The following is a 22704-nucleotide window of genomic DNA, read 5'->3' on the forward strand; positions in this document are numbered from 1 at the left end:
TCAGGACAGGCCTCCATACTGGGACTCTTTCTGTAGAAGTTGAAGTATCATTTTGAGCCGGTTCATCTGCATTGTCAACTTCTCAAATGACAAGAAGGGAACATGAAACCTCCGAGCCATTATTGTCAACGAGCAGCGCAGTTCTGCAAGAAGAAGAATTCTACATATGGCGCACGCCCAAAAACACTTAAAAGTGGTTTGCACTCTACTGCCTCTAGGATATGCTTCCAGTGAAACAGCTTAAACCCTACAATAATGGTCTTCTTTGGCTAATCCTGCAGTGTTGCAAGGCTATTTCAATTGTGGAGACAGAGAGACTCTACCACCATCTATTGGACATTTTCCTACACTGCAATCTGTGTTTCACCCCTTGACCCCGCTGGCAGTGCACTTAGCTTCCAACACACTTAGCTTCCAACACTTTAAACTACAAATCCTTTCTCTTTAGGACTCAAGGCACATATTTCACTAAAAAAAAATCAAGATTACTTCAACATTAGAATGATAACAAACTACATCTATTATATTTGGTAGAATAGACATCTGGTTATGAGTATGAGCTTATGTAGAGGTGTAACAGGGTTGGTTATGTTTCCACTTGACACTGCATAAATATGTATTGAGATCGCAATTTAAATTCTTCCAAGTGACGTATTTACAAAGTGTACAATTTCACTATGTACATTTACTGATATATATACAGTGCCTTGCGAAAGTATTCGGCCCCCTTGAACTTTGCGACCTTTTGCCACATTTCAGGCTTCAAACATAAAGATATAAAACTGTATTTTTTTGTGAAGAATCAACAACAAGTGGGACACAATCATGAAGTGGAACGACATTTATTGGATATTTCAAACTTTTTTAACAAATCAAAAACTGAAAAATTGGGCGTGCAAAATTATTCAGCCGCTTTACTTTCAGTACAGCAAACTCTCTCCAGAAGTTCAGTGAGGATCTCTGAATGATCCAATGTTGACCTAAATGACTAATGATGATAAATACAATCCACCTGTGTGTAATCAAGTCTCCGTATAAATGCACCTGCACTCTCAGAGGTCCGTTAAAAGCGCAGAGAGCATCATGAAGAACAAGGAACACACCAGGCAGGTCCGAGATACTGTTGTGAAGAAGTTTAAAGCCGGATTTGGATACAAAAAGATTTCCCAAGCTTTAAACATCCCAAGGAGCACTGTGCAAGCGATAATATTTAAATGGAAGGAGTATCAGACCACTGCAAATCTACCAAGACCTGGCCATCCCTCTAAACTTTCAGCTCATACAAGGAGAAGACTGATCAGAGATGCAGCCAAGAGGCCCATGATCCCCTCTGGATGAACTGCAGAGATCTACAGCTGAGGTGGGAGACTCTGTCCATAGGACAACAATCAGTCGTATATTGCACAAATCTGGCCTTTATGGAAGAGTGGCAAGAAGAAAGCCATTTCTTAAAGATATCCATAAAAAGTGTTGTTTAAAGTTTGCCACAAGCCACCTGGGAGACACACCAAACATGTGGAAGAAGGTGCTCTGGTCAGATGAAACCAAAATTGAACTTTTTGGGAACAATGCAAAACGTTATGTTTGGCGTAAAAACAACACAGCTCATCACCCTGACCACACCATCCCCACTGTCAAACATGGTGGTGGCAGCATCATGGTTTGGGCCTGCTTTTCTTCAGCAGGGACAGGGAAGATGGTTAAAATTGATGGGAAGATGGATGGAGCCAAATACAGGACCATTCTGGAAGAAAACCTGATGGAGTCTGCAAAAGATCTGAGACTGGGACGGAGGTTTGTCTTCCAACAAGACAATGATCCAAAACATAAAGCAAAATCTACAATGGAATGGTTCAAAAATAAACATATCCAGGTGTTAGAATGGCCAAGTCAAAGTCCAGACCTGAATCCAATCGAAAATCTGTGGAAAGAACTGAAAACTGCTGTTCACAAATGCTCTCCATCCAACCTCACTGAGCTCGAGCTGTTTTGTAAGGAGGAATGGGAAAAAATTCAGTCTCTCGATGTGCAAAACTGATAGAGACATACGCCAAGCGACTTACAGCTGTAATCACAGCAAAAGGTGGCGCTACAAAGTATTAACTTAAGGGGGCTGAATAATTTTGCACGCCCAATTTTTCAGTTTTTGATTTGTTAAAAAAGTTTGAAATATCCAATAAATGTCGTTCCACTTCATGATTGTGTCCCACTTGTTGTTGATTCTTCACAAAAAAATACAGTTTTATATCTTTATGTTTGAAGCCTGAAATGTGGCAAAAGGTCGCAAAGTTCAAGGGGGCCGAATACTTTCGCAAGGCACTGTATATATATCAGGAAATGTACCAGTCAAAAGTTTGGACACAACTCATTCACTGGTTTTTCTTCATTTTTAATATTTTATACATTGTAGGATAATAGTGAAGACACCAACACTATGAATTAACACATATGGAATCATGTAGTAACCAAAAAAAGTGTTAAACCAATCAAAATATATTTTATATTTATCCAGCCTTTGCCAGGATGACAGATTTGCACACTCTTGGCATTCTCTCAACCAGCTTCACCTGGAATGCTTTTCCAACCGCCTTGAAGAAGTTCCCACATATTCTGAGCACTTATTGGATGCTTTTTTTCTTCACTCTGCAGTCCAACTTATCCAAAATCATCTCAATTTGGTTGAGATCAGGTGATTGTGGAGGCCAGGTCATTTGATCACTCTCCTTCTTGACGGGATGGCATATCGCTGCAAAATCCTGTGGTAGCCATGCTGGTTAAGTGTGCATTGAATTCTAAATAAATCATTGCACTGTCACCAGCAAAGCACCCCCACATTATCACACCTCTTTCATACTTCATCGTGGGAACCACACATGCGGTGATCATCCGTTCACCTACTATGCGTCTCACAAAACATTGCAGCAATTCGACCATGAAGGCCTGATTCACGTAGTCTCCTCTGAACAGTCGATGTTGAGATGTGTCTGTTACTTGAACTGTGTGAAGTATTTATTTGGGCTGGTAATGAACTTATCCTTTGCAAAAAACACCTTGAATGAGTAGATGTGTCCAAACTTGTGACTGGTCCTCTATATGCATACTGAAAAAAAATATAAACACAACATGCAACAATTTCAAAGATTTTACTGAGTTACAGTTTATATAAGGAAATCAATCAATTTAAATACATTCATTAGGCCCTCATCTATGGATTTCACAAGACTGGAAGTACAGATATGCATCTGTTGGTCACAAATACCTTAAAACAAAGGTAGGGGCGTGGATCAGAAAACCAGTCAGTGTTTGGTGTGACCACCATTTGCCTCATGCAGCGCAACACGCCTCCTTCACATAGAGTTGATCAGGCTGTTGATTGTGGCCTGTAAAATGTGGTCCCGCTCCTCTCTAATGGCTGTGTGAAGTTGCTGGATATTGGCGAGAGTAGAATAGAATAGAATAAAACTTCATTGTCCATCTAGGATGGACATTTGTTTGGCATCACCTCCATTAAAATAATCACATACACATACATTCTAACATCATATACATCTAAACCAGTCAGTCCATCATGTTGCATACACTAACAACATAGAGGACATTAATTGATTCACTCACAAACAACCACTGTCCCAACTGCACTAGATAGATACTGTAAGTACATATACCGATACAATTTACTTTGCATTTAGTAGTCCAACAGCACAAGGAATGAAGGAATGTTGTACACATCGATCCAGAGCATCCCAACATGTTTAATGTGTGACATGTCTGGTGAGTACGCGTGCCATGGAAGAACTGGGATATTTCCTCCTTCCAGGAATTGTGTACAGATCCTTGCGACATGGGGCCGTGCAATATCATGCTGAAACATGAGGGGATGGCGGCTGATTAATAGCACGACAATGGGCCTCAGGGTCTTGTCACGATATCTCTGTGCATCAATAAAATGTAAATGTGTTCATTGTCTGTAACATGGGGCTCATTGTTCACAACTTTGACATCAGCAAACTGCTCGCCCACACAACGCCATTCATGTGATCTGCGGTTGTGAAGGTCGGTTGGACGTACTGCCAAATTCTCAAAAATGACATTGGAGGCGGATTATGGTAGAGAAATTAACATTCAATTCTATGTCAACAGCTCTAGTGGACATTATTGCAGTCAGCATGCTAATTGCACGCTCCTACAAAACTTGAGACATCTATGGCATTGTGTTGTGTGACAAAATGGCACATTTTAGAGAGGCCTTTTATTGGCCCAGCACAAGGTGCATCTGTGTAATGATCATGCTGTTTAATCAGCTTTTTGATATGACACACCTGTTAGGTGGATGGATTTTCTTGTTGAAGGATAAAATGTTCACTGACAGGGATGTAAACACATTTCTGACGAGGAGGAGTAGTAGGAAGGATCGGAGGACCAAAGCGCAGCGTGATAAGTGTCCATATTGATTTAATAGAACAATCGAACACTGAAACAAAACAATAAAGCGACAACGAACAAAACGAAATAGTGTTGTACGGTGAATACACAGAACAGAAAATAAAAAAAACAGGCTACCTAATTATGGTTCTCAATCAGGGACAACGATTGACAGCTGCCTCTGATTGAGAACCATACCAGGCCAAACACAGAAATCCCAAATCATATAAAAAAGAACATAGACTGCCCACCCCAACTCATGCCCTGACCATACTAAAACAAAGACAAAACAAAGGAACTAAGGTCAGAATGTGACAGATGTGCCTTTGTATGTTGTTCTGTAAGAGCGAGTTAGCTAGCATGCTTGAGATGTAATGTCGCATTAGCTCCTGCTAATTCAGTTATTTCCATGCTAACAGATGAATCACGAATCTACAGCCATCAACATAGTGTTGTCCTGCACATCTAATGTATTTGTATTTATTATGGATCCCCATTAGTTGCTGCCAGCAGCTAACCTCTTCCTGGTGTCCAGCTAAATAAAGGCAGTTCATACAACTTTAAAAACATGACAATACATTCACAGATTCCACAACACACTGTGTGCCATCAGGCCCCTAATCCACCACATATCTACAGTACAAAATCCATGTGTATGTGTGTGTAGAGTGCGCATGTTATCGTGTGTGTGTGTGTGTATGCATGTGTCTGTGCCTGTTTGTGTTGCTTCACAGTCCCCGCTGTTCCATAAGGTGTATTTTACTTTACAGAATGCAAAATTACAATGCTTGTCTTTCATAAGTTGGTCAGATACTGTATACTTGGATGTGTAGTGTCAGCATTTGTTGCTGACATGGCATCGCTAAGTTTGATGGAGCTGAGTTTGCTTTTCCCCCCAAAATGTAATTTAAGGTGCTCCAAAGCTTTTTACTATCATTCTTTATGTCATTTATTTTTGTTTCATAGTGTAGTTTCTTCTTCTTTTTATTCAGTTTAGTCACATGATTTCTCAATTTGCAATACATTTGCCAATCGGTTGTGCAGCCAGACTTATTTGCCATTCCTTTTGCCTCATCCCTCTCAACCATACAATTTTATAAATCCTCATCAATCCACAGAGATTTAACAGTTTTTACAGTCATTTTCTTAATGTGTGCACGCTTATTAGTAACTGGAATAAGCAATTTCATAAATGTGTCAAGTGCCGTGTCTGTTTGCTCCTCTTTACACACCACAGACTAACAAATATTCTTTACATAAACAATATAGGAATCACTACAAAACGTGTGTCTACCGACCTCTTATACACAATATTAGGCCCAGCCTCTGGAACTTTGGTTTTCCTAGATATGGCTACTATATTGTAATCACTACATCCAATGGATTTGGTTACTGCTTTCAAACAAATCTCTGCAGCATTTGTAAAGATATGATCAATACATGTTGATGATTTAATTCCTGTACTGTTTGTAACTACCCTGGTAGGTTGATTGATAACCTGAACCAGGATGTAGGCACTAGTTACAGTTTGAAGCTTTCTCTTGAGTGGGCAGCCTGGTGAAAGCTAGTCAATATTTAAATCACCCAGAAAGTTAAGCTCTTTATTGACATCACATACATTATCAGGCATTGCACACATGTTATCCAGATACTGACTGTTAGCACTTGATGGTCTGTAGCAGCTTCGCACCAGAATGGGCTTTAGGTGATGTTGATGAACCTGCAGCCATATTACTTCATTGGTATTTGACATGAGATCCTCTCTAATCTTTACAGGAATGTGGTTCTGAATATATACAGCAACACCTCCACCATTGGCATTTCTATATTTTCTGTAAATGTTATAACCTTGTATTGCTACCACTGTATCATCAAAGGTATTATCTAAGTGAGTTTCAGAGATAGTCAGAATATGAATGTCATCTGTTACTAGCAACTTATTGAGCTTAAGCTACATTTGTTAACATGGGCTATTTTGAGCACTTTTCTTCTGGGACACTTACTTGTTTTTATTGCTTTACCAAAAGCTTAGCAGCAGTAGATGTGCTCATGTTCTTCATGCTAGTGCAGGGTGAGCTGCACACAGTGGATTTCCTCCTAGGTCACACCGGCTCAGTGCTAACAGTATAAATAGGGTTCGTAGGCACATGATTACTGCATACAGTAGCTGTAGGATCAGCAGAGGCACTCAGAACAGTTAGAGGAACATACATGATGTTACTTACATTGTGTCTACCGACACCTCTGGTGTAATGTACATTTGCTGAAGCATTATGACCACACTGCATCACAATGTTAGGGATTATCTGAGCTGGGCTTGGGTCATTGATAAGTCATTGTCTTGTGTCTATTGTCAGAATAAACAACAATCACCTGGGATCACTGGCTGGACAGTCCTTTCTTTAAAAACACAGCGCATGACAGTTACGAAGTACGATCACATCTGTTACACTGATGCAGAGACCAGTCTTCTTGTCTTTGCTGGGTATCTGTTACAGAGGCACACAAGGACATTGCACCATTGTGTTCATGTATCTGCCATATGCACTAGAATGTACATTTACAAAGTGTTGATTCAACTGGGGATTGGTGGTTACTTAGAACCCTGGTGTTCTGCTGGTTTATAACCTTTTGTTCCATCTCCACCAAAATCTTGTCATCCATCATCTGTTCCTCTCTCACTTGAATCTCCAGAGCCTGATAGAGACAATTATGTCCTAAGACATGAACAATAGAAATCAGTTCTGTGGCTGTGATATAGAAGGATGTTTGGGATCATTTAACAGCACATCAATAACATGTGTTTGCAGTCAGTCCACAAACTGAATTTTAATAATGGTATGATGCTTTGTCAATTCCATACTTCTGTTTCTCCTTGTCTATTTGTTTACATAACTACAAGGTTGTGTGACTTGCAAACCTGCAGGGCTTCTTTATGCTTACGAATCAAATCCTGCTTGAGTACTGGGCATGAGGAAGATAATATTGAGACATTGTAATGGTGAAATCCCTCAGGTCCCTTGTATAATGCCACACTAACATACACTCAAGTGTGTTTTGATAAGACAGAGAACATGTGAAACCTAAAGAGAGAGAGACCTTGATGCTCACAGTGCAGATTTTGTCTCTGGTTGTACAGATTCAGGTGCTGGACATCCAGGAGTCCCTATACTATGTCATACGCTGTTCCATCTATGAGTCTCAGAGCCAGGTAACTCAGTGTGGTGTAGGATAGGCGCTGCTGGAAGGAGCTGGACATGGGGGTAAAACAATAAACAGAGATTACTTCCTGGACCTGGAAACAGAGGTCAAGTCACGTTTCTGTAACTCCCTATTCACTAGGAACCAAAACGACCGAAATGGCGTGGTTCTACCTAAACTTGTCCAATAAAAAAATTCTGACATGCTTCTGACATCTAACAACTGTAAATAGTTAGGAACCATGAACGCACGTAAGACACAGGGAGAATCTCAATTGAATTTTCTTGATTCCTCGTGCCCTCTCTCCTCACCTTCTCAAAGCAAAAGGTATATGGGAAGGGACATCTGACCTTCTCATCCAATGGGTTTAAAAATGCGGAGGCGGCGAGGAGAGAGGAAGCGAGAAATGAAGGAAATGCAATTGAGATTATCCAATGATGCTGGGTTGGGATGGTTACCTGGGCAAATCTTTGATAAGGGTTTGTAGTTCTGATGTATGGGAGTTTAGTTTTCTCAGCTAGATCCGTGCTAGCAATCAAACATGCTTGCTAGCTAGCTAGCTTTACTCTCAGCCATAGCATAGGTTATTAGCATTTAGCAAACCCTTTCCTGTAAAAGCTTTGAGGAACCACATAGGTACCTAGCTACAGTTATCTTTAGAAGTTCATCAAAATGCAGTATACACAAAGTAGTGTGCATTCCTGCTGTAGTTGGAGGCCAGCGACTGATGCTCGGATGCTCTGCCTGTGGAAGGACAGAAAAGTCTAAACCAAATCCTTGGAACCACAGAAGACTGCTGAGGGGATGACGGTTCATAATAATGGCTGGAACAGAGCAAATGGAATGGCATCAAACATCAAACTATGTTCATCCCACTATGTTCATCTCACTAATTCTGCCCCAGCTATTACCACAAACAAGCCTGTCCTCTCCAATGAAGGTGCCACCAACCTCTTGTGCTTGGGAGGTCTCAACTCTGACATAACCCCATTGAAGTTGACATTTAAAATGGTTAATGTTAGGGTAAGGGTAGCGGTTAGGGTTATGGTTTAGGGTAGGGCCAAGGATTCCTATTTGCACTACCCATGGAAGTGTTTGTTATCTATAAGATACCTGCTTGTAATTAATATTTTAGACTTTATTTATTACTTTTATTTAATTGCAGTTTGTCATCATTCGTGGTATTTATCATATTAGCAAAGATAAACGTTAAATGGAAATATGAAACTATTATTTTACAGCGACAAAAGCAAGTGTAGGGGTCGCGAGAACTAGCAGGAGCTAAATTCGTCCGCCAGATGGCGCGCTGTACATTGTCAATCGAGGGAAGATTCTACAGTTTCCACAGGTTGATCTGTCGCGTCATTTCAGCAAGTCGTGTGTAGATTGATGAGAAGGCAATGACGCCTAAAGATGTAATGTTTTTAAAAGTAGCCACTGCATTTTGTTGTTGTAAAATAGTAGTATGATATAGGCTACAAATGCCAATTTCATCTGGAAATTAAAAAAGAACGCATGGGATGATTATTTTCTTGAAATTACCCAAATTAGGAAAGTAAATGGCAGTAATTAGTAATTGGCACTATACTTTACATATTTTGTTTTTCTTTGGGTTGTTTCCACCCAAACATTTTATAACACTGTTTGCTTACTTTACTTACCTTACTCTTATAAATTTGCAACGTTGCTGTTAATTCTGTATCAAATAAGACTACTGTACATTGAAAACGATAGCTCATTGATTATAACATAGGCACGATACGCCGTCATGCGCAAAAGGTGCCAGAAATGAAGAGGACCCAGTTGCGGAGGAGGCGAGCACCATAGGGAGCACCGTTGAAAGGATTACGGATGTGCAGATTAAATAAGTGGCAAAACCATTCTCATTTGTCAAAAATGGCCAAAAACACATCCCTATATTTCCGTATTGTAGAGGGCAGGAACCTTCCAGTCAAAGACGTGTAAGTATGTCTTAATTGTACTTATGCAAATTACTCCTGTTTGCTTATTTATGTTTCTCGTATACGAGGATGTACACTTGTTTGGAAGTTAAGCATACCTTTGTTTTACAGCACTTATTGAGATATTGGTGGTAAAATGTGACTCCAAGTAGCCTAGACTTGACAGGTTTTTAAGATATTTCTATCAATAATGTATTTCGCAACTGATAAGGGAAGAGCATATCTGTAGGTTTCCTCTGCTACCTTCATTCCATCTTTAAACATATCTATTTTTTTGATCTGTCAAGCTCTGGGACCAGTGACCCATACTGCATTGTAAAAGTTGACAATGAAGTTGTGGCCAGGTGAGTCCATCATATCAGTCATATGCGTTCTTTTTTTGTTTGCTGCTTAATTTGACAGTTTCATAAATGTGATTGATAAATGGGCTAAACGTTTACTTCAGAATTGTATGTGACAGCAAGTGGCATGCTGCTGCCAAAAACGTTAAAACTGATAGGGCCCTACTGTTAATACAATGGCAAAACATATTTATCAGTTCATAGGAAACAGTGTTGTATCCTATCATGTTGTCTTTACTCTATGCCAAACCTCTGATTGCTCTCACACATGTTGAATTCAGAACAGGATAGGAACAGGATGTATAATGAAGGAGTCGGTTGCTGGACTTTGGGTACCCCGCTATGTTTTATACAGGCTAGCATGGCAGGAGTGTGGTATAGTAGGCTAGGTGTGTGATCACTGATAAGGACTGTGGTGTTCTTAGGTTGAGCACCCCCAAGTGCAATTGAACCTGATCCAGGGCTGGCCTTTAAGACACCAGTAGGTAACCATGGAGAGGGGGCATAAATTATTGCAGGGAGCTCCCGTTCCCATTCCTGGCTCCTGGCAGGGGCATGGAAGGCTGATGGTTCATGCCGCGCATTGCCCGGGGTTTGGCTGTGTGTGTGTTCACACAAGTATACTCTGTATATAAATGTCCCATATGTTTCATTTGTTGTCTTTTGGGAACTATGTTCCCTGGTTCATTACCTGTTGCATTGTCCTCATGTGGAATGACTAACGAGTTAATCAAAGCTCCCGGGCAAAGCCTCCCGGGTGGCGCAGTGATCTAGCTGTGCCACCAGAGACTGTGGGTTCGAGCCCAGGCTCTGTCGCAGCCGCCCGCGACTGGGAGGTCCATGGGGCGATGCACAATTGGCCTAGCGTCGTCCGGGTTAGGGAGGGTTTGGCCGGTAGGGATATCCTTGTCTCATCGCGCGCTAGCGACTCCTGTGGTGGGCCGGGCGCAGTGCACGCTAACCAGTTCGCTAGGTGTACGGTGTTTCCTCCGACACATTGGTGCGGCTGGCTTCCGGGTTGGATGCGCGCTGTGTTAAGAAGCAGTGCGGCTTGTTTTGGTTGTGTTTCGGAGGACACATGACTCTCGACCTTTGTTTCTCCCGAGCCCGTACGGGAGTTGTAGCGATAAGACAAGACAGTAACTATTAACAATTGGATACCATGAAAAAGGGGGTAAAAAAACAAATAAAAAGAACCCCCGGCTAATCAAGACTCCCAACATCTCTTTTCTGATAAACTGATGTTTCAGCGGTTGATAAAATGCATTTGTTTTGTCTTTACATTTAGTTGTTTCCTCTCCCACAATGAGAGGAGTTGGAGGGTTGACTGACTGCAGAGATCTGCATCAGTCTCTGGTTGTCTCATTATCAGCTCACTGACTCATTGACTGTGTGCATTCTGGACACCTTGGTGCTTTGACCCTGCTGTGGGGTAATGGTGTCTGGAAAAACAGAGTTTCATTGTAATAAAGGGATGCACATTACTGATGAAAATAGACCTTCCTGCTACCCATTGGCATATTCCTCAATTTCATGTCTAGACAGCAGGTTTGCAATCTCCAGTTTATGGTTAGAGCATTTGCAGTAGTTAATGTTTCATAATGAAAAGGCTGATTTAAAAATGATTGCATATAGACTTGTACTTTGTTATTCCACACACTGCCTTTTTGAAGTTATTGCATTGTTATTCTGTCACCGTATCATTACTTTCAACACATCGCAATATTCCGCACACAGACTTCATTGTAGATTGTTGTCTTTCATTGTTACTGACATTCACAATGAAAGGGATTATTGTTATGAATAAGAAATAAGAAATAAGGGTCATGTAGTACTTGCTGTGGTTACGGTCCCTATTATTTGCACTGTTACCTTGCAGGACAGCCACAGTGTGGAAGAACCTCAACCCTTTCTGGGGAGAAGAATACACACTGCACCTCCCGACGGGGTTCCACTCGCTCTCCTTCTATGTCATGGATGAGGACACCATTGGGTAAGATTGTCTTTAACATCTGTCAGAGAGAAATATTGTAGTGTTTGTGTCGACAAGTGAGTTGATAATTGTGTATAAACAGGGTTGAACCGGTAGAGTTATCATAGTTTTGTAATTGAAGAGATGTTCATGATTGTGTTGGCTTGTTTACTAGAGGCTGTGATTTTAGAGTTTTGTATCCAGACTGACTGGGTGAAGAATCATGGATGTGTGTTTTGGAAAAACCTGAAAGCTTTCACTAAACAAACATCAACATACAGATGGTACCACAGATTGAGAAATTAAATACTATCTCAGTCTCCTGATCAACAACCTCCTCAGTCTATGCATATATTCTTACTGTATTATGAGGTCACTTTATAGGATGTTAAGTCCTTTTTTGAAAATACCTCATGTGAAGACCCTTATTTTCAATTATACGTTTTTGTTCATTGTGACATATGTTCTCCCTTTTTTTGCCCTAGCCATGATGACATCATTGGAAAGATATCGCTGAGCAAAGACGCCATCGGGGCCAAGGTTAAAGGTAAACCTGATCACTATATGTCATAATACTGTTTGTGGCTTTAAATGAGTGGGTGGCACTGAGATGATGGGAAAAACTACCAGCACAGAAACACACCTAAATGCTTATTGATTTACAGAATTGTCACGCTACGGTTGTGGGTCTACTTCTCTGTCTATGCCATGCTAGAGAGGGTAAACCAAAAGAGCAAAGGGTCATCAGAGAGGGGTTATTCCCATGACTCCGAGGAAGGCTCTGCCATGTAGGTCACTGTGATTGAAGAGCTGGGTCTTTTTTAGATCCTGTTGCTGGGAAAGGTTGCCAGTGTGTTCTCACAAATCCATAGGTTAATCTAGAGATTCATTTTCTGACGACTATGCTTGTTAGTTTGATATACACATACTATTACATACTATATACACATACTATCACATACTCTTCCCTACTGATTCGTCCCTATGAGCCAAACAGCTTCCTTCTCATTGGACAGCGTACAAGGGAGAGAATGGCCTGTACATGGTTACATTTGTTTGCAGGATTGCTTCTTGAGTCAGGGTTTGCATCAACTCCAGGATCATGCATTGTACAGTGCAGCTGTCCTTTTGTTTAAAACACCACTGTAGTCTGTGAGAAGCAACCAAAAGCTTTTCAAACAGCCAGCCTGCGCCTTCCTTCACCACAGCACACCTGGCTCTCCTACCGTAACTGTTAATGTGGGTATCAGTTAGACTATATAGCAATAATGTTTTTGCTGTGCTTTTCCTTATCCATGGCAACTGGGAATAAGAATTATATTGTTACTTTGAATGTGTTTTGACACTACACAAAAGCAAATGTGACACTTTCTGTGTTAGTTAGTGTCTTATACCAATGTCTCGCTCCAGGGAACATTCTGCATTCAGTCCTGATTCACTGCAACATGTTGCCACTGAGTCAACAACTCCTTCACAGGATCTTAGGAATTCTCTCCTCTTTTGGCTGTGAAACTGAAATCACTGCCCTCACCACCTTGTATCTCAACCATGTCAGCACCAGTCCTCATATTATCACGCACAAACAATCATCTTGTCTTTTGATACTATATATACAAAAGTATGTGGACACCCCTTAAAATTAGTTGCTGACAGGTTTATACAATCCAGCACACATCCATGCAATCTCCATAGACAACATTGGCAGTGGAATGGCCCTACTGAAGAGCTCAGTGAATTTCAATGTTGCACCGTCAAAGGATGACACCTTTCAAATTTCTGCCCTGCTTGAGCTGTCCCATTCAACTGTAAGTGCTGTTATTGTGAAGTGGAAACATCTAGGAGCAACAACGGCTCAGAGGTGAAGTGGTAGGCCACACAAAGCTCACAGAATGGGACCGCCGTGTTCTGAAGCACATAGCGTGTAAAAATCTTCTGTCCTCGGATGCAACACTCACTACCGAGTTCTAAACTGCCTCTGGAAGTAATGTCAGCACAAGAACTGTTCGCCGGGACCTTCATGAAATGGGTTTCCATTTCATGCCAAGCGTCAGCTAGAGTGGTGTAAAGCTCACCGCCATTGGACTCTGGAGCCGTGGCACTGCGTTCTCTGGAGTGATGAATCACGTTTCACCATCTGGCAGTCCGACGGACGAATCTGGGTTTGGCGGATGCCAGGAGAACGCTACCTGCCCAATGCATAATTGTAAAGTTTGGTGGATGATGAATAATGGTCTGGGGCTGTTTGTCATGGTTTGGGCTAGGCCCCTTAGTTCCAGTGAAGGGAAATCTTAACGCTACAGCATGCAATAACATTCTACAAGATTTTGTGCTTCCAACTTTGTGGCAACAATTTGGGGAAGGCCCTTTCCTGTTTCAGCATGACAATGCGCCAAAACACAAAGTGAGATCCATACAGAAATGGTTTGTCGAGATCGATGTGGAAGAACTTGACTGGCCTGCACAGAGCCCTGACCTCACTAATGCTCTTGTGGCTGAATGGAAGTAAGTCCCTGTAGCAATGTTCTAGCATCTAGTGGAATGCCTTCCCAGAAAAGTGGAGGCTGTTAAAGCAGCCAAGGGGGGACCAACTCCATATTAATGCCCATGATTTTGGAATGAGATATTCGATGAGCAGGTGTCCACGTACCTTTGATCATGTTGTATATGTACCAGACATTTATCCAGGGGCAGACTTATCAGTGGGAATGTATTTAAGGTTTGAGTAAATGTTCCCAATAACAGAGCTGGCACTGCCTGTTAGAGACACTAGGCATTATTGGTATAATACTAGGCTTTCTGTTTTCTACGATTTCCCTGATAGGCTTTATTAAATGCCACAGACAGTGCCTTCAGAAAGTATTCACACCCCTTGACTTTTTCCACATTTTGTTGTTACAAAGTAGGATTTCTTTTAAATATATATATTTTTGTTGTTGTCAAACACTAATTATATATTGATTACATAAGTATTCAACCCCCTGAGTCAATACATGTTAGAATCACCTTTGGCAGTAACTACAGCTGTGAGTCTTTCTGGTTAAGTCTGTAAGAGCTTTGCACACCTGGATTGTACAATATTTGCACATTATTCTTTCAACATTCTTCAAAAATATGAAAAGTGGTACTCAGTGATGTGTTGTGTTGGATTTCCTCAAACATAATGCTTTGTATTTAGGACATAAAGTACATTTCTTTGCCACATTTTTTGCTATTTTACTTTAGTACTTTATTGCAAACAGGATGCATGGTTTGCAATATTTTTTATTCTGTACAGGCTTCCTTCTTTTCACGCTGTCGATTAGGTTAGTATTGTGGAATAACTACAATGTTGTTGATCCATCCTCAGTTTTCTCCTATCACAGCCATTAAGCTCCGTAACTGTTTTAAAGTCCCCATTAGCCTCATGGTAACATCCCTGAGCAGTTTCCTTCCTCTCCAGCAACTGAGTTAGGAAAGACAATCTGTATCTTTGTAGTGGCTGGGTGTATTGATACACCATCCAAAGTGTAAATAATAACTTCACCATGCTCAAAGGGATATTCAATGTCTGCTTTTTAAATCTTTACCCATCTGCCAATAGGTGCCCTACTTTGCGAGGCACTGGAAAACCTCCCGGGTCTTTTTTGTTGAATATGTGTTTGAAATTCACTGCTCGACTAAGGGGCCTGACAGATAATTATTAACTCAGCAAAAAAAAGAAACGTCCCCTCACTGTCAACTGCGTTTATTTTCAGCAAATTTAACATGTGTAAATATTTATATGAACATAACAAGATTCAACAACTGAGACATAAACTGAACATGTTCCACAGACATGTAACTAACAGAAATGGAATAATGTGTCCCTGAACAAAGGGGGGTCAAAATCAAAAGTAACAGTCAATAACTGGTGTGGCCACTAGCAGCATTAAGTACTGCAGTGCATCTCCTCCTCATGGACTGCACCAGATTTACCAGTTCTTGCTGTGAGATGTTACCCCACTCTTCCACCAAGGCACCTGCAAGTCCAAGGACATTTCTGGGGGGAATGGCCCTAGCCCTCACCCTCCGATCCAACAGGTCCCAGACGTGCTCAATGGGATTGAGATCCAGGCTCTTCGCTGGCCATGGCAGAACACTGACATTCCTGTCTTGCAGGAAATCACGCACAGAACGAGCATTATGGCTGGTGGCATTGTCATGCTGGTGGGTCATGTCAGGAAGAACCTGCAGGAAGGGTACCACGAGGGAGGAGGATGTCTTCCCTGTAACGCACAGCGTTGAGATTGCCTGCAATGACAACAAGCTCAGTCCGATGATGCAGTGACACACCGCCCCAGACCATGACGGACTCTCCACGCCCAAATTGATCCCGCTCCAGAGTACAGGCCTCAGTGTAACGCTCATTCCTTCAACGATAAACGCGAATACGACCATCAACCCTGGTGAGACAAAACCGTGACTCGTCAGTGAAGAGCACTTTTTGCCAGTCTTGTCTGGTCCAGCGATGGTTGATTTGTGCCCATAGGCGACGTTGTTGCCGGTGATGTCTGGTGAGGACCTGCCTTACAACAGGCCTACAAGCCTTCAGTCCAGCCTCTCTCAGCCTATTTCAGACAGTCTGGGCGCTGATGGAGGGATTGTGCATTCCTTGTGTAACTCGGGCAGTTGTTGCCATCCTGTACCTGCCCTGCAGGTGTGATGTTCGGATGTACCGATCCTGTGCAGGTGTGGTTAAACGTGGTCTGCCACTGCGAGGATAATCAGCTGTCCGTCCTGTCTCCCTGTAGCGCTGTCTTAGGCGTCTCACAGTACGGACATTGCAATTTATTTCCCTGGCCAAATCTGCAGTCCTCATGCCTCCTTGCAGCATGCCTAAGGCAGGGACCCTGGGCATCTTTCTTTTGTGTTTTTCAGAGTCAGTAGAAAGGCCTCTTTAGTGTCCTAAGTTTTCATAACTGTGACCTTAATTGCCTACCGTCTGTAAGATGTTGGTGTCTTAATGACTGTTCCACAGGTGCATGTTCATTAATTGTTTATGGTTCATTGAACAAGCATGGTGTGTTTAAAAACGGGATCGATATGATAACAGCCAGTGAAAGTGCAGGGCACCAAATTCAAACATAAATCTCATAATTAAAATTCCTCATACATACAAGTATTTTACACCATTTTAAAGGTAAACTTGTTGTTAATCCCACCACAGTGTCCGATTTCAAAAAGGCTTTACGACGAAAGCACACTAAACGATTATGTTAGGTCAGTATCTAGTCACAGAAAAACACAGCCATTTTTTCCAGCCAAAGAGAGGAGCCACAAAAAGCAGAAATAGAGATAAAATGAATCACTAACCTTTGATGATCTTCATCAGATGACACTCATAGGACTTCATGTTACACAATACATTTATGTTTTGTTCGATAAAGTTCATATTTATATCCAAAAGTCTCAGTTTACATTGGCGCTTTACGTTCAGTAATGTTTTGCTTCCAAAACATCCGGTGATTTTGCAGAGAGCCACATCAATTTACAGAAATACTCATCATAAATGTGATGAAAATACAAGTGTTATGCATGGAACTTTAGGTAAACTTCTCCTTAATACAACTGCTGTGTCAGATTTCAAAAAAGCTTTACCGAAAAAGCACACCATGCAATAATCTGAGTACGGCTCTCAGACACAAAAACAAGCCATACCCCTAATCCGTCATGTTGTTGAGTCAACAGAAGTCAGAAATAGCATTATAAATATTCACTTATCTTGTATTATCTTCATCAGAAGGCACTCCCAGGAATCATAGTTCCACAATAAATGTTTGTTTTGTTCGATAAAATCCATCATTTATGTCCAAATACCTCCTTTTTGTTCGTGCCTTGAGTTCACAAATCCAAATTCACGAACTCGCAAGCCAGACGGAAAGTAAAAAAAAATTCCATTACAGTTCGTAAAAATATGTCAAACGATGTATAGAATCAATCTTTAGAATGTTTTTAACATAAATCTTCAATAATGTTTCACCCGGAGAATTCCTTTGTCTTTAGAAATGCAATGGAACGCTACCTCTCACGGGGGCTCGCCTGAATGAGCTCATGGCACTCTGGCAGACCTCTTACTCAATCAGCTCTCATTTTCTCCTCCTCCACAGTAGAAGCCTAAAAAATGTTCTAAAGACAGTTGAAATCTACTGGAAGCCTTAGGAAGTGCAATCGGACCAAATTTAAACTGTATATTGGTTAGGCAAAGAGTTGAAAAACTACAAACCTCAGATTTCCCACTTCCTGGTTGGATTTTTTCTCAGGTTTTTGCCTTCCATATGAGTTATGTTATACTCACAGACATCATTCAAACAGTTTTAGAAACTTCAGAGTGTTTTCTATCCAAATCTACTAATACTATGCATATCTTAGCTTCTGGGCCTTGGTTGCAGGCAGTTTACTCTGGGCACCTTATTCATCCAAACTACTCAATTCTGCCCCCAAGCCATATGAAGTTAATTAAACCCTTTACAATGAAGATCTGTGAAGTTATTTGGATTTTTATGAATTATCTTTGAAAGACAGGGTCCTGAAAAAGGGATGTTTCTTTTTTTTGCTGAGTTTATGTGTTGTGTACAGAGATGAGGTAGTTAGCCTAGTGGTAAGAGTGGCAGTTAGCCTAGTGGTTAGAGTGTTGGTCCAGTAACTGAAAGATTGGTGGATCGAATCCCTGAGCTGACAAGGTAAAAATCTGTTGTTCTGCCCCTTAACAAGGCAGTTAATCCACTCTTCCAAGGCTGTCATTGTAAATAAGAATTTGTTATCAACTGACTTGCCTAGTTAAATAAAAAGTTATTAAAAAATCATGTTAAACATTGTTATTGCACAAAGTGAGTCTATGTGACTTGTTAAGCACATCAATTTAACACAACAGAATGTGGAAAGAGTCAAAGGGTGTGAACACTTTCTGAAGGCACTGTATGTGTTGTAATGTCCCCTGTGTCCAGGGCTGGATAACTGGCTGAATCTGACCCGGGTGGACCCGGATGAGGAGGTGCAGGGGGAGATCCACTTTGGTCTGGAGCTTCTCAGAGATGCCAAAGGTATAGGACTACGATGCCATTTCATAGAGGCCAGGTAAGGCACGTACTTTATTGGTTAATTGATGCGACTTTAAGCTGTTATGGTCTCTTGTTGAAATGTATAACTGCTTCTTCAATCTCAAAAGATTGGCAAAATGCTCATCCTCTTTGACAGATCATCATACAGTGACTAATGTGTTGTGGATGAATTCACAATATCTGCAATGCTCATCAATCAATGTTATTGTTGTCGCCTTTATTCTTAAAGTAAATACAAGCCCTAGAGGATATTGTGTTTACCTGCCTGTTGAAGTGTCAGCAGACACCAAAGCCAAAGAGTTACAGAAAGCAGATTTTGAGGAGGATAAGCTCATTTCATTTAGCAAAAGGAACGTGCCACAGAGACATCCATAAGAAATAAGAGAAGTCCCAGAGAGGGCTTCAGTAAGAGGATGGAGACTGAGCACTGTGAGCATGGCCGCCATCCATCTTGGCTGTTTCTGAAGGCTTTATGCAATCATTGGTAACATTCTCAATACCCTCTGAAGGAGGGCTTCCAACTAGATATGGCCTTCTCTCAGCACTGCCATAAGTTTAAAATAATCAAAGCTGGATGATGTGTTGGTTATTTTAATCTCACTGTCTCACTACACTTACTATCTCACTCTCACTACACTTACTATCTCACTCTCACTACACTTACTATCTCACTCTCACTACACTTACTATCTCACTACACTTACTATCTCACTACACTTACTATCTCACTCTCACTACGCTTACTATCTCACTACACTTAGTATCTCACTGTCTCACTACACTTACTATCTCACTCCCACTACACTTACTATCTCACTACACTTACTATCTCACTACACTTACTATCTCACTCTCACTACACTTACTATCTCACTACACTTACTATCTCACTACACTTACTATCTCACTCTCACTACACTTACTATCTCACTACACTTATTATCTCACTGTCTCACTACACTTACTATCTCACTCTCACTACACTTACTGGCTCACTACACTTACTATCTCACTACACTTACTATCTCACTCTCACTACACTTACTATCTCACTACACTTACAATCTCACTCTCACTACACTTACTGTCTCACTACACTTACTATCTCACTCTCACTACACTTACTATCTCACTACACTTACTATCTCACTACACTTACTATCTCACTATCACTACACTTACTATCTCACTACACTTACTATCTCAGTACACTTACCATCTACATTAACTCATTAATACACTTACTTTCTCACAACACTCACGATCCCACTACACCCATTGTCTCACTACACTTACCATCTCACTACATTCACTATCTCACTACACTCAGTGTCTTACTGTCTCACTACACTTACCATCTCACTATCCCACTATACTCACTATCTCACTCTCACTACACTCACTTTCTCACTACACTTACTATTTCACTGTCTCACTACACTTACCATCTCACTACACTTACTATCTCACTACACTCACTAGCTCACTACACTTACTTCACTGACTGTCTCACCATCTCACTACACGTATTCTCACTACAATTACTATCTCATTACACTCACTATGTCACACTCACTACTACACTCACTATCTCAGTCTCACTATATATATAATCTCACTACGCTTACTATCTCACTATCCCACTATACTCACTATCTCACTACACTCACTCTCACTACACTCACTATCTCACCACACCTACTTTCTCACTACACTTACTATTTCACTACACTTACTATCTCTTTATCTCACTAGTCATTATCTCACTACACTCTCTCACTAATCTCACTGTCTCACTACACTTACTATCTCACTACACTTTATCTCCCTATCTCAGTCTCAACACATACTTTTTCACTATCTCACTACACTTACGATCTCATCACACTTTCTATCTTACTACATTTAATATCTCACTACCCTTACTATCTCACTCTCTACAGTTCTCACTATCCTTACTAATTTTCTGACACTACACTTAATATCTCACTACTAAAATGTAGGAGAATGATATATGCATATATCACCCCACTCATTGAATAATTCCAGCACCCTGTAAAAGGTCAGGGGTTGCTCATGCACTGATGTGTTTCTGTTTGTTGACCTCGTAGAGACTTGGCACCAAGAGACATTTCTGGAACCTCTGATCCCTTTGCCAGAATCCTCTTCAATAACCACAGTGCAGAGACTTCGGTGAGGAGGGAGATGAGCTGAATAACGTGTACATGTCTGAATAAATCATCAACTTTAGCGGAGACAAAGACTGATTATGTTAAATAGTATATGAAATGTTTTTCTTCTGTGTTTGTGTGTCAGATCATTAAAAAGACTCGTTACCCACACTGGGGTGAGACCCTGGAGTTGGAGCTTGAGACAGAGGAGCTGTCTGAGGGAGGGACAGTCACAGTGGAGGTCTGGGACTGGGATATGGTGGGCAAAAATGACTTCCTGGGAAAGGTGAAGTAGTTATATTCCTAAAGTCCAATCACTCATACTGTTGTTAATCTGTGAGGACACATTATACTTATTTCTACTATATAGAATGATTCATACTTTTACAAATACAAATATTTGTTGGTATAATACCTTTTCAGTTTAGTGTATGATGTATTGGTTATTTGTTTTCATGTTCAGGTGGAAATCCCTTTTGCTTGCCTGCACAAGACACCTCTGGTACAGGGTTGGTTTCGTCTGCTGCCCCTGGGAAACAATGAGGATGATGCTGGGTAAGGAGTGTGTGGGTGTTAGTGTGGTTGTGTGGATGTGTATCGGTTTGTGTGTGTAAGAGAGAGAGGGAGGGGGTGTTTTTTTATGTATATTTCTTCATCTTAAACGTCGCTTGTGACTTTAAGTATGATTTGAGGCCATATTGGTCCCCCTCTAATGCCAGAGGCCACGATTGACGTCAGTTGTTTGTCTGGTGTCCTGTCCGAGATGGTTTTTATTTATGTTTTTATTACTATTTCCCTTTTCAACGTGCGTGCACACACACGCACAAACGCACAACACGCACACACACACACACACACACACACACACACACACACACACACACACACACACACACACACACACACACACACACACACACACACACACACACACACACACACACACACACACACACACACACACACACACACACACACACACACACACACACACACACACACACACACACATAGTGGGGGAGTGCTTGTTTGGGAAGGAATGAAAAGGTACTATCAGAAGAGAGGCCTGTCATTCCCAATATGTTAGGGGACAGGGAACTATATTAAAAAAACATTACAGGGTGGTTGTCGCACATCAAGCCACCAAACCTAATATAGTGTGGGCACATTCCCTTGGTAATCCTCAGCACTACCTGTGCTATAACATTGTTGTGCTAAGCGAACTTCTTGCGAGTATTGTTTAATTAAGAGTGTCGTGACTGTAGTGTCTCTGAGGCCTCTCGCTCTCGCTGTCCACAGAGGTAAGCTGGGTGCGCTGCGACTGAAGGTGCGTCTGGTGGAGGACCATATTCTTCCCTCCATGTACTACCAGCCTCTCATTGACCTGCTGGTGCAGTCAGTCATCTCTCCTGCTGAGGTCAACATCACACTGCTGTCACATACACAACCCATTGTTATTAACTAATTCTACAGGATATTTTTCTGATTTGTTCAACCACTAATGTATTACATTTTTCATGCCATTTTTAATGTTAAACGTAATCTTTATTTAACTCGGCA

At 41.2% G+C, this 22704-nt stretch overlaps 1 protein-coding gene and 1 pseudogene across 2 annotated transcripts in view; one reads left to right on the plus strand and one right to left on the minus strand.

Moving 5' to 3' along the window:
* On the minus strand, nucleotides 1–8199 carry LOC135557049 (protein DGCR6-like; annotated as a pseudogene).
* A 1277-nt stretch (nucleotides 8200–9476) lies between these two features.
* LOC135549563 (rasGAP-activating-like protein 1) overlaps nucleotides 9477–22704 on the plus strand; it is a 36823-nt gene continuing 23595 nt past the window's right edge. For both annotated transcript variants that reach the window (XM_064979680.1, XM_064979767.1), the window contains exons 1-9: nucleotides 9477–9584; nucleotides 9872–9928; nucleotides 11805–11918; nucleotides 12383–12444; nucleotides 18860–18989; nucleotides 21085–21166; nucleotides 21290–21430; nucleotides 21608–21699; nucleotides 22444–22561. In XM_064979680.1, coding sequence (XP_064835752.1) covers nucleotides 9520–9584; nucleotides 9872–9928; nucleotides 11805–11918; nucleotides 12383–12444; nucleotides 18860–18989; nucleotides 21085–21166; nucleotides 21290–21430; nucleotides 21608–21699; nucleotides 22444–22561 — 861 coding nt within the window. In that variant the 5' untranslated portion in view covers nucleotides 9477–9519. The remainder of the gene's footprint in view (nucleotides 9585–9871; nucleotides 9929–11804; nucleotides 11919–12382; nucleotides 12445–18859; nucleotides 18990–21084; nucleotides 21167–21289; nucleotides 21431–21607; nucleotides 21700–22443; nucleotides 22562–22704) is intronic.

The sequence above is a fragment of the Oncorhynchus masou genome, chromosome 1 (assembly GCF_036934945.1).
Source record: "Oncorhynchus masou masou isolate Uvic2021 chromosome 1, UVic_Omas_1.1, whole genome shotgun sequence".
Classification (NCBI taxonomy): Eukaryota; Metazoa; Chordata; class Actinopteri; order Salmoniformes; family Salmonidae; genus Oncorhynchus; species Oncorhynchus masou.